This window comes from Takifugu rubripes, chromosome 10 (genome assembly GCF_901000725.2).
Source record: "Takifugu rubripes chromosome 10, fTakRub1.2, whole genome shotgun sequence".
NCBI lineage: Eukaryota > Metazoa > Chordata > Actinopteri > Tetraodontiformes > Tetraodontidae > Takifugu > Takifugu rubripes.
Window position 1 is genome coordinate 8,643,230 of NC_042294.1, and position 12,135 is coordinate 8,655,364.

Here is a 12,135-nt window from a genome sequence, read left to right on the forward strand (position 1 = left end):
GAATAATTCATGGGTTTTTTTTAGCCTGTCGGATCCAAAAGCATTCCCCTAAAATCCGAGGACTAAAATCCGAGGGTGAAAATCCTCCGCGCACATGACGGGAGGGAAGCGCTACAGATGACTCGCTCACATGACGAGGCCTCACATGACAACATGTCGTCTCTCTGACCAACAGCTGGAGGCCGTGAGGATCTCACAGCGGCCCTTCTGTCCACCAAGTTTGGGATCTCGTCACGAGTTTTCCGTTGCGCCAAAAGCAATCGGCAAAATCAGAAAATATTCTTTAAATGACGCTGCACGGAGCAGGTCTGGATTACAAACTCAAGGATTACGCAATTCATGTTAAACACAGGACATATCGCCATAGCAACCCACAGGAGGAACAGTATGGACCCCCAAAAAGGCCATTGCGTTAGCTTACAGAAGTACAAACCGCTAACACCAGGAGAGATTTAATGTCATCTGAAAGGAAACAACACTGTCGAATGGGTTTAATCGTGTTATTAACTGGTTTAACAGCTGAAATCTTGTAACAGAAACAAGATCTGCGCCGTATTTTGTGTATTTACAGGAAGAACCCAGCTAGCTGAAGCATCCCGGGCTGCTGCGAGTGAATGGGCGGTTCTGTAAACTGTGAAGGGCTGCTGCCTTTTAGGTCAAGCCCGACCACGCTTGAATAGAATGACTGTGAAAAGTCAACATTTTTCTGCTGCAGCCCATGTGATGCGGAGCGAGAGGCACGCTCAAAGGAATGCCGGAGCGCTGAGGGTTTCCCTTGTATCGCTGCTCCGGCTCTGTGTGCTTTAGCAAAGCAAACCCGGTGACGCAAAGTGCCATCTGTGGGGGAGAGAGGGAGACAATCCCGGCCCCCCTGGGGGATGACAAGCACCTGCTGCTGCTAATTTTAACCTGTATTAGAGAAAACCTGAGAAAGGAGGGTCTAGAATAATGACCTTTGACCTTTTGTCAAAACCTCACGTGCCATTTGCTACATGAAAAGACCTTTAATGGATTAACGTGCTACGGGCTGCAGGTTTGGGTGGATTATTACACTTTTCCTCATGCTCGTTGTGAGACGACTCTAGCCACAGATGCTGGAGACCTGCAGTAAAGAAATAAAAGAAAATAAAAGAAATACTGACAGTAACCACCGTTTCTCCTCATCCAAGGAGACTTGCTAGGGGTTGAAATCCCAGTTTTCTTCCCCTGACTGCCCAGGCATCACTGCTTGGACAAAACAAAGCATTTCTGAGTGTAAAGAATGAGCTAACGCTTGCTAACATGAAGCTAAATCCTGCTGAGCGAACTACCGCCAGTGTTTTGGTCTTAAAAATGGCCAGAGGGTCAAATCAGAGGTCATTGTCAACGCTGAGCTCCAGACTAAGACGCCGGATTACGTCAACCTGCAACAAAAAAACTAGAGTAAAAAACATTTGGATTATTGCTGTTGGACACCCGGTTCCAAGGTGTCCCACCATTATTTGAACGGACAAACCAAAAGACAACACAAATGGCCCAAAACAGCTTTGTCCACACGGCTGTTGAGCTGGGAAACGCGGTGACTAAGCCCCGCAACAATAAGAGGCGAGCGCCGGAGGCGACACCAAAATAAAACCCAGACGCGACGACACATTTCCAGCGTGCCACCCACACGCACGCACACACACACACACACAAAGCCCTGATCTCCTGCGCCTGCAGCCGCCGCGGCGGTCCAGGAAGGTTATTTTAAGTCGTTATCGCTTCATCTTGCGGTTCATTGTTGTTCGTATTTCGGCACTCATGCGAGATTAAACGCTTTCCTGAGCCCTGCCACGAAGAGACGGACGAGCCCCGGACGCTTGCGTGTCCTCACACACTCGCACCTTTGACCGGCTCTCCCGTGGGTCAAACGGCCCCTGACAGTTACAGCAGGAACCATACCGGTTACCTATTACCTGTTACCTTGGCGACGCCCACAGGAAACAGATGACCGTCTGAATACCAGACAGTTAATTCCTCTGGGCAGCGTCGACAGTCATTCTGTGGGGGTTTTGCTCAATGAACGATGGGAGCGAGCTCTTACTCGCCCACACGCGGATCAAGCGCGGTATAAAACAGACACTAATCTAGCGGTTTCCCCAGCTTTAGCCCGGCCTGCTGCTCATGGGTGGATCCCAGTTTGAGTAACCGGTGGGATTTATCCTCTTTGGAACATTTCAGGGCCACGGTAATGTCAGAAACTCCCTGGTGCCGCCATGTTGGTCTCCCCGGTCATGTGATCTCTGCAGAAAAGGATTCCAGAGCAGCTACCGAAGCCCCGCGCACATGGCGGCCCTCCCTAACAGATGTTTTTCGTTTGCGCCGCTGCAGTCTCTCTCGGCTCGGGGGAACGGGGCCAAAGAGGTGATTCATGATGCTGGGTTTTTTTTTTTTTCTTCCCCCATCGTTGCAGACACAAACTGCTCTCTGGATGAGGAGCGAGCGCAGGCTCGATCCTCTGTTGGTAGGTTTTCTGTTATTAATGACACCAGAAGTGATGGATGGCTCCAACGGGAGCTCTGACAAGCTCAAACACCATGTTTACATTTAATCTGCAGAGATCTACAGGATCAGAGCGGGTTACACCAATCAATCCTGCGGGTTTGGAGTCATTCACGTGGCCCAAAAGTGAGAATGAGCTCATTTAGGACGGGACCACGCTGAAGGTGTGCACTCCCCTGTTTGACGCTCCATTTAATCATCGCAGGAAGGATGCCAGTGCTGAATGGGGGTGGGAAACACACACACACACACACACACCTGCCTGGTCCGATTACAGCCCCCACAACATGATCAGCCGTGACACGGTGCCACACAGTGACTCTGGGTGGCTGCATTTCTGCTCCCATTGACTTCACCTTAAAAAAAAAATCCCGATCTTTGCAGCTCTGACTGGTGGGATTTGAGGAGCATTTTCCTCTTTTTATTCTCCACACACACACACACGCGCGCGCGTACACACACACACACTGCAACAGCCTGGCAGCATGTTCTGAAGCTGCGAGTTATGTAATAGAGAACACAGAGAGCTGCAGGCCTAAGTGCACATCCTCCTGCAGCCTACACTCTCCCAGAGCCATATTACTACTCTACATATCCGGGCAGAAAGAGCCGCACATTTAGACACGCAAGGCCCGCACAAAAGATAGTGAGCTAGACCTAATTATGCACCAGGACCACGAAGGTGACTCAACAGGTGGAGATATTTCCATCCCTCTGGGGCAGATGGGCAGCAGAATTATGCAATGAGTAATGATGAGCGGATGGAGGGGTAACATCAAATCAAAAATCACCATTTTATACGGGGATGGATGCATGTTTGGCTTTGCCAAATGTAAATATAAGAACCCCAATATTCATTTTTTTTGTATTGTAAACTCAGCTCTGGGTCTTTTTGTGAATCCTGCGCATGCACGCACGCATGCACCCATCCATGCGTCGGCCTTACCTCCTCCAACACGTTCACCGTGTTCCTGCAGCTCTGCATCCGGGTGGTGAAGCTGGACGTGGTCGGGGAATTGTAATCCTCTGTCGTCTCCGAGAGGAACTCGGACACCGATATTTGATCCGGCATCCTTCAACGGCAGGGGGGGGGGGGGGGGTGCCCACGGAAGGGTTTGCGATGAATGCTCAGAAAGACAAAACCATGTAAGACTAGAAAGCGGAGGGAAGGCAGCTGGAGACTGGAGCCCCGATGGGAGGAAGAGCCGCTTTTCCCCGCAGAAACTATCGAAATGTTCGGTACGTGTCTTCTTTCCCGGTGGCTCCTCTAATGACTTCACTATTCCCCAGAGGCCATGGGAGGAGGGAATTGTCGAAATTTCTGCGGGCTGCGTCCCCTTCGGTGCGTCTTTTCCGTCGGCAGATGTCTAAGAGCGACGCATTTATAAATAGTGTCACCCTGCGCCTGACTACACGTCGGAGGAAAAACCACCGTTCAGAATAGCGGATGCCCTCATTATGCTCTACAGATGTTCAATAAGCCGCTTGTCGTCAAAACAGCCCGCAGTTACCAGCCTCGGTGGAGGATTTCGCATAGTCCGGGATCTGCCGCGGTGGCGTCGAACTGCACCGGGATTTGGTCCGACGTCGTTCAGCTGTGGTTTGGGTTTTTTAGAGCTAAACGCTGCCGCAGACACATTCACTGCTTCGCTCTCCTCGGCCGCGCTGGAGCTTCTGAGCTACTGGTCAAGTAAGCCGGAAGAAGGGATGTGATCTCCGGTGACCTGTCAAAACAAAACTCACTGACGAACGATTGAGCTTGCAAAAACCACCAAGATCAATACAATTCTGCTCAGATACAGTTCAATAACTTGTTTAGGGCCCTCTTTAAATTTTAAAAGATCACGTTCAATTGGCGTTTTGACGACCGGATCAGTTTATTTTCACTTAACAAAACCTTTATTGTGAAAGCGCTATCGCTAGTGTTCGTCGTCATTTCTGGCAACTTGATTTAGGACACTCCCACCCATCTCGCCCGTTTGACGGGGCCGTGGAGCCATTCTGCGCACGCGCAATCTGCTGTCCGTTAGCAGTCGTTACATTTCATTTTCTCCGGCTAACATTAGCACAAAAAGGGAACAGATGTTTTAGTGACTTGGCTGTGGTGTTTTGGGACTTCGTTTCGGGTCGCAGCTGACTGTTACCGTAAAAAAAACAATGGTGACCGGTTGGCTTGTGTTTCAGGGAAACGATACGTGTTCAATATACCACATTTTAGCAGCATTTAATGGCAAAAAGGTTAGCAGTTGGGCTTTGTTCCTGTATAGCGCGCATTTACAGTAAATCCCTGCTTGTTTGTTGCCCTAAAACACATTGTTTGACGTCAATTAAACAATAGTCTGGCATATCTACGGACGTCGCAAACGTTAAACACTACAATGTTCGTAAACAAAAATGTATTTAGATGGGAAGAATACTTGCGTATTTTAGGGAGATACGTGATTGTTTTTCCCATTTGAACCAATTTTTATAAAGCCGCTATCTCTGTTGCCATCATATAGCGCCACCCCGTGGCCATTCAATATTTGATATTTCAAGCATTTCCTTATGATTCATGCGGTTGTTTTGCGGTCCTCAAATATATAATAACATATATTTTATAATAATGGTTACATATATGTAAGCATAAATTACTTTAGGTTCAATCGTAGTTATTGGAATTATTCACGTGACAGACCGGAAGTGCCCTGTTTTAATTTCGTTAGCTTTACATCAGGAACTTCCGGTCTGTCCGTCACCGCAGCCCGGGCTAGCCTCAAGCTCAAGCTAATTTAGAGAACTGAGTTGAAGGAGGCTCTTTTGTTGAATTGTAAGGATTTGGGCCTAAATTTAAACGGCCAGAACACGAATCAGGAAGTGTTTTTGCTGTGGAGTATTTCGATTCGATTGTCATCTCGCTAAAACCTTTCTTTTGACTCCATATTTAATGGCCGAGGGGAGCGCAGGTAGGCAAACATCTATTCTGTCAGGAAATTCTACCACTGAATGTAAGTTCTCTCTTTTACGATGTTAAGGAAGTGATTAGACCTGTATAGTTAATTGGCATGCTGCAACGGCTTCCATTTAACTTTAAATCTGATTGTCATTAGCAGTAGCGAAACTTTTCGTATGTAACTAGATGTAGCATGTGTTAGCTGGATTAGCTCCAAAGGTTGGATAACATTAGCTCAGGTGGGCGAGCACACGCACTGCCGCCTGTACTTGGCAAAACACGTGACAATGAAATTTGACAGCTAACTGAAAACTGTCACACACAAAAACACATAACGTGCGCAAAGATATGTATTACAAACTTTTCCACATGTAATAACCAACTACTAATTGAACTACTGTTAATGTGTGTATATGTATGATTATATAATCAATTGTCTATCAGTCTATTTCTTCTTTATTGTATTAGTTACACGTGTTATAATATTGAAGTTCATTAAAGAGTTTCTCCCCAATGTTAAAGATATTTACATGCATTAATGTTTTGTTTCTGTCTTCACAGACCCTCTTGACTTTAGTGTAGGTGAAGCGCCGCATCAAATCTCACATCAGAACAGATCCAGAAGAGGTCGAAACAGAAATGGCAATGACAGAAGCTTCAGTAGCAACAGTTCCTCATCACAATATGGTCACTTTAATCAGGACTTCAAACCCCCATTTAGACAAGATGTTTCGAACTATGTTTCTTATGAACATCAGCCGCCCTATCAAGGAAATGCTGGAGCCAGGCAGGGAGGCAGGGGCAGAGGAAGAGGGAGGAGAGAGGGACATTTTGGTGGCCCTGTCTCAAGGCAGAGGCCTGGAGGAGACTTTGGTAGATACACTGGTAACAACCAAGTTGATTGGGCCTCTAATGAAGGTCTGCCTCCAAGGGTTGGACCAGATAGTGCTAGCTGGCGAAGAAATGAAGAAAACAGTTTAGAACAAACCAGTGAGGAGCAGGATTCTGAAGCTAAGAAGCCCAGGAAGTTTAACCAGGAGCATAGAAGACAGCACCACTGTGAAAAAGAGAACAATGCTAAAGATGGGGGTCCAAAGTTAGGTGATGCAGAAGAAGACGCCCAAAGAGCTCAGACGGGTAAGACAGGTCCAGACTTTCAACGTGGGGCAAAGAAACGACAAGGTCCAATCAAACCTCCTAAAGCACCAGGTACAGGCTCAAAGAGCATGTCCAAGGAGCAGACCGAGCTTAGAGTACCTCTGGACGGCGCCTCAGAGGCTGGACACGGCTCAGGAAGACACACACCTCAGGCCAGAGGTAGGAGAAGAACACACCAGGAGAACCACAGATCAAGCCAGAGGAAGTGGGACAAGATGCCAGAGAGCAAGGAAACACAGACAGGTGAGATTAAACCTAAATAATAACCACAACTGTCACAGTACACTGGGAATCGACCTAAGGCGCCGTTAAAGACGATCTGGGTGTACTTATCTGGCAGGGTGTTTGATCGAGCAGCTGTCTGAGGAGAAGTACGAGTGCATGGTTTGCTGCGACGTCATCCGGCTCGTGGCCCCCGTTTGGAGCTGCCAGAGCTGTTTCCACGTCTTCCACCTGAACTGCATCAAGAAGTGGGCCCGTTCACCGGCCTCCCAGGCAGACGGTGTGTTGACGCTGCACCACGCCGAGGTGGCTGTGGAAATGTCTGTTCATGTAAAAATCTGTCTTTCTCAGACTCACCCGAAGGCTGGCGTTGTCCCGCCTGCCAGAACGTCGCCCTGAAACATCCGACCTCGTACACCTGCTTCTGCGGTCAGAGCACCCTCCCCTACTCACATGGCAATGAGGGATCGCCTTAAAGTCAAATTCACCAGCTCTTTCTTTGGATCGCAGGGAAAGTGACGAATCCTGAGTGGCAGCGCAGCGAGATTCCGCACAGCTGCGGGAACATGTGCGGCAAGAAACGGAGCGGCGTGGACTGCAGGCACCCCTGTAACATGTGAGCCACAAGCAATATACGCCATCAAGTGCATGAAATGATCTTGTAAATGCCATTTTGGCTCTGTGTCTCCTCAGTTTATGTCATCCTGGGCCTTGTCCACAGTGTCCCGCCTTTGTCACCAAATCCTGCGTCTGTGGGAAGATCAGGTAGGACAGATTCCATCAGATCACTGCGATCAACCTCAGGCGTGAGCGTCAAGAGAGCGTTTCGGGGTTTTTTTTTGCAGTCAGCCGACGCGCTGCGGCCAGGGTACGTTGCTCCGCTGTCAGGAAGCATGCGGCGCCCTGCTGAACTGTGGCGAGCACGCCTGCGCTCAGGTGTGTCACGGCGGCGCCTGTCAGCCGTGCCAACTGCAGGTGCAACAGGGTGAGTACCGCGCAGCAGAACTGTTGGAAAATAACAGAGGATTGGTCGTTATTGTTCGTCTTTATTTCTGTTTTCAGTGTGTTATTGTGGCTGTAGCCACCGTGAAGCTCTGTGCGGCACGGATAAAGAGGGATTCGATGGTTCCGGCCATTTTTCCTGCGGAAAACAGTGCGAAAGGTGAGCATGAAGGGTGACGCTCTGATCTGACTGCCTGGCCGCTCTCTAATTTTGATGCCGCTCTACGCAGGATGTTAAAATGCGGAGCCCACCGGTGCCAGCAGCAGTGCCACCCTGGCCTCTGTCAGCCCTGCCCGCTCACGCCAAGCACGGTGAAGACGTGTCCCTGCGGTCAGACTCCGCTAGCCAAGCTGCTGGAGCTGGGCTACCCCGAGCGAAAGAGCTGTGTCGATCCCATCCCCTCCTGTGGGAAGACGTGCAACACACCCCTGGCCTGCGGTTCCAGCGGTGCGTAGCCTTTTCCTGGCGGTGCGTTTGTGCTCTTTGTAAAGGTCGGAATTGTTAGAACGTGTGTTGTTTCAGACACGATCCATCTGTGTGAGAAGATGTGCCACGAGGGACGCTGCGGTCCCTGCTCCCTGACCTCTACCGTCAGGTGCAGATGTGGCTTCAAGACCAAGGTAGGTGTGAGAGCTACCCGCTGACCCGCTGAGTTGGGTTCAGCGCCGCTTTAATTGGTTATTGATCGGGGATTGTTTTCCTTTTTCCAGGAGGTGCCGTGCGAGACGATCCAAGCAGAAGGTGAGATTGTGGAACCTGAGGCCAACGTCCATCTGCTTTGTGTCCTTTGTCACAGCTGATTCTTTATCGTTGCAGAAGAGCTGGTGTTCGCGTGCGAGAAACGCTGCAGTAAGAAACGCTCCTGCGGCCGCCACAAGTGCGGTGAGCTGTGCTGCGTAGTGAGTATTTATACGCAATACTCCAAAACACGGTCACGTAGTTATCTTTGTAAGTAAAAGCTGTTTTGTCCAGAATCTAGAACACAAGTGCCTCATGATCTGCGGCTACAAACTCAACTGCGGCCTCCACCGCTGCCAGGAGCCCTGTCACCGTGGCAACTGCGCCCCCTGCTGGCAGTCCAGTGAGTATGTTGGTTAATGCCAGTCTGTGACGCCAGAGCAGCGGTCACAGCAGCTACGGCTCTCTGATTCCTGTAGGTTTCGATGAGCTGGCGTGTCACTGTGGCCTCACTGTCCTGTACCCCCCCATCGACTGCGGCACCAAACCCCCCGAGTGCAAAAACATGTGCACCAGAAGACACGAGTGTGACCACCCGGGTGAGTGAACGTTGCACCCGTTACGAGCGCCACTGACGTCCCGCTAATACCCGTGTTTGATTCCAGTGTTCCACAACTGCCACAGTGAAGAGAAGTGCCCCCCCTGCACCTTCCTCACTGAGAAGTGGTGCATGGGAAAGCACGAGGTAGCCCTTCCTGCCCCGACTGATGGCGTTGTTGAAATGCTCGCCATTAAAGAAAAGCCCTCTGTTTGACAGAAACGCAGCAACATCCCGTGCCACCTGCAGGACATCTCTTGCGGCCTGGTTTGTAACAAAGCGTTGCCCTGCGAGATGCACCGCTGCCGACGCATCTGCCACCGGGGGGAGTGCTCGACGGACGGCGGCTGCCTGCAGCCGTGCACGCTGCCACGTCCAGACTGTGGTCACCCGTGTTGCGCCCCCTGCCACAGAGGCAGCAGCTGCCCAGGCACCCCCTGCTCCGCCAAGGTAGTTTATTTTCAGCTTCATGACGACTGAACTCTGGTGAACTCTCACGATTGTGCGATGTCACGTTGCCTAGGTGAGTTTGCAGTGCGACTGTGGTCGAAGAAAAGAGCTGGTGGTCTGCACAGAGGCAGCCAACACCTATCAGAGGTCAGTGCGACAGCAACCAGAATGAGAAAAGAGACATTTTCTCTGTATGAAGCTGTCCTCTCTCTCTCTGGCAGGTACGCAGCCATCGCCATGGCGAGCAAACTGTCAGACATGCAGCTCGGCGACTCCATGGACATCGGCCCACTCCTCACTAAAAAGGAGATAAATCAGGCCAGGTTGGATATTTTTTTTCTATTTAATTCAGGTCTCAAGGGGCGCCATTTTGCTGCTAAGGACTAGATGGTTTTCTCAGGCTGGAATGTGATGAGGAGTGCGCCACTCTGGAGAGAAACAGGCGCTTGGCGGAGGCGCTGCAGATCGATCCGTCCTCTGAGCCCTTCAACAGCGGCCGCTCTGCTTCCGTTTACAGCAACAGCCTCAAGGAGGATGCCAGGTCAGTATTTATAGATTCGTGCTGTGTTGTGTCTGTTATCAACCGCCATTTCAGGAACTGCTTTTGTAACCAATCTTTCTGCTGTCTTTTTAGAAAAGATTTGAAGTTTGTAGCAGAGGTGGAAGAAGAGATCAAGAATCTTGTTGAACTGACTAATAAGGTGAGATGCTGCCTCTAGTGGTTATCTGGGGAATTGAGGCGTAACGAATACGAGCAAATATGTTATTTTGTTTTCTGAACATTTCTTATTGTTCATTTATCTGTAATGTGTAATTGGTGATATTTGTTCCTCCCAGACCACCAGGTTACATATAAGGTTGGGATACAGTTGAATAATTAATGATTTCCAGGGAATCATCAAAAATGTCTTACAAGTCAGTGTGGTGGTGCACACATCATTAAAAAAAAGTTCAGCACATCTTTCTGCATAATATATGGCCCCAGACTCACTATTTTATTATTTTTATGACCCAGTTGTTGGTTTTTCAGCTATTTTTGAAGCCCCGTGGCAGCTCGTGCATCCATCGGAGGAAACAAACTGCATCTAAAATAATCTAAATGATATCAATTCTTATCTAAGGAAGTATTGGATATGCTAGCGTCTAGTTTAGGAGCTGGCTCACCGTGTTGGATGTGAATTACAGGGAAAGCAGCCAAAGAAGAGCCACTGCTTTCCCCCCATGAACAGAGAACACCGCAAGATCGTCCACGAGCTGGCCGAAGTCTACGGCGTGGAGAGCGTCAGCTACGACAGCGAGCCCAAACGCAACGTGGTCCTCACGGCCCACAAGTAAGACCCAAGCTAAGGCCGTGCATGTGGCACAAGGCCGGAGATCTAACTGCTGACTTGTCGTCAGGGGGAAGGCGGCCTGTCCCAAAACGACCCTGACGTCGGTGATCGAGCGAGAGACGGCGGCGAGGGCGCCGCCCCCAATCGCTCATATCAAACAGCACAGCAGCAAGTAAGAACTGCGTTTCCACCGTTGTCACCTCCGTTCGCTCGAGCTTTATCTCCAAGTCCACCACTCTCCTTCTTTCCAGGGGTTCCTTTTCTTCTCGGGGAGAACAATGTCACTTCCTGTTTTGGTTCCGCGGTGGCTGACATGTTTATGGCATAAACGGGGCCTTTTCCCCCTCTCGTCCTTTAATCTGTAACTGAATTTCTTTCCCTGTTCTCTCAGGACAGCCAGTGGAGGCACCTGGGCCAAGATGGTGAAGGAGGAGCCGGAGATCGATTATTTTGATGTTCAGGATTAAAGGAAACGCACGCCACACGCCCGCCGCCTGCATCTGCCAGAAGACGCCGCGTTGATCAGAGTTCCTTCAGAGTCCTAATCAAATGAATGAAACATGTTTAACTTTGCTTTAATCTTTTTTTTTTTCTTTCAACATCTCAGCGGCAGCATCGGGGCTGCTGCAGAGGCAGCCTGGAGTTGGCTGCACGCGCTGATCACGTGACCCAACCACAAATTCATGAGTCATATCTGAGTCATAAATATTGATCAATACTGGAGCCGCCAGCGCTCCCATACGCCTCCTGCTCACCCAACACTAGTCCACATTTAGACAGTTTCTTTGTTGCTTTTTTCCCCTCAGTCTTAAATTGAAATAAAGTCTGCATACAATTAAAAAAAAGTACATGAGTATCGGTTTTAAAACATCCAATAATAAAGGCAGATTTTGCTCAGTGAAGGTGGTGAAGTATTGTATTTAATTCCAATATGGTCACATCAGTCCCATCTGGAACTAGTGGTCCTCTAGAGCCTCAGAGATGTTTAAAATGACTGAATAAATAAAGGTTTTAATGGGGAAAAGAGGTTTAAGGAAGCAAAAATTGGAAGTCATTAAATAGAAAAGCTTAAAAGAATCTGGAAAATAATATTTAGGGGTCAGAGAGAGAACAATAGGCAGTAAATTTATCCCATTAGTCGGATGGAATTTATATTTTGAGGGAAAACGCAAAATCGTCCTTTGAATGAATGAACAGAAAACTTTAAAAAAAAATAAAATAATTAATTTGCCGCCTGAGC

The 12,135-nt window shown here is 49.1% G+C and overlaps 2 protein-coding genes across 13 annotated transcripts in view; one reads left to right on the forward strand and one right to left on the reverse strand.

Annotated features, from left to right (window-relative positions):
- The window catches only part of asap1b (ArfGAP with SH3 domain, ankyrin repeat and PH domain 1b), a 30,418-nt gene extending 26,201 nt beyond the window's left edge, over positions 1 to 4,217 (reverse strand). For 7 of the 10 annotated variants that reach the window (XM_029842512.1, XM_029842510.1, XM_029842509.1 and 4 more), the window contains exon 1: positions 3,470 to 4,216. In XM_029842512.1, coding sequence (XP_029698372.1) covers positions 3,470 to 3,595 — 126 coding nt within the window. In that variant the 5' untranslated portion in view covers positions 3,596 to 4,216. Of the gene's footprint in view, positions 1 to 3,469 lie in introns of all 10 variants that reach the window. The other 3 variants (XM_029842511.1, XM_011608027.2, XM_029842513.1) reach the window with 2 other exon arrangements.
- A 1,020-nt stretch (positions 4,218 to 5,237) lies between these two features.
- Positions 5,238 to 11,797, forward strand: nfx1 (nuclear transcription factor, X-box binding 1). Of its 3 annotated transcripts, none has more exons than XM_011608028.2 (23): positions 5,239 to 5,510; positions 6,017 to 6,856; positions 6,954 to 7,115; positions 7,187 to 7,264; positions 7,346 to 7,451; positions 7,529 to 7,600; positions 7,681 to 7,820; positions 7,898 to 7,997; positions 8,068 to 8,285; positions 8,361 to 8,458; positions 8,549 to 8,579; positions 8,655 to 8,737; positions 8,811 to 8,919; positions 8,996 to 9,115; positions 9,182 to 9,261; positions 9,334 to 9,564; positions 9,638 to 9,711; positions 9,786 to 9,887; positions 9,965 to 10,105; positions 10,199 to 10,265; positions 10,750 to 10,895; positions 10,963 to 11,067; positions 11,287 to 11,797. In XM_011608028.2, exons 1-23 carry the CDS (start codon positions 5,450 to 5,452, stop codon positions 11,360 to 11,362), a joined length of 3,240 nt encoding a protein of 1,079 aa, XP_011606330.2. In that variant the 5' UTR covers positions 5,239 to 5,449; the 3' UTR covers positions 11,363 to 11,797. The 3 variants fall into 3 exon arrangements, with proteins under 3 accessions (XP_011606332.2, XP_011606330.2, XP_011606331.2); XM_011608029.2 differs by having other exon boundaries at positions 5,239 to 5,468; XM_011608030.2 differs by lacking the exon at positions 11,287 to 11,797 and having other exon boundaries at positions 5,238 to 5,510; positions 10,963 to 11,071.
- Positions 11,798 to 12,135: the final 338 nt, after the last annotated feature.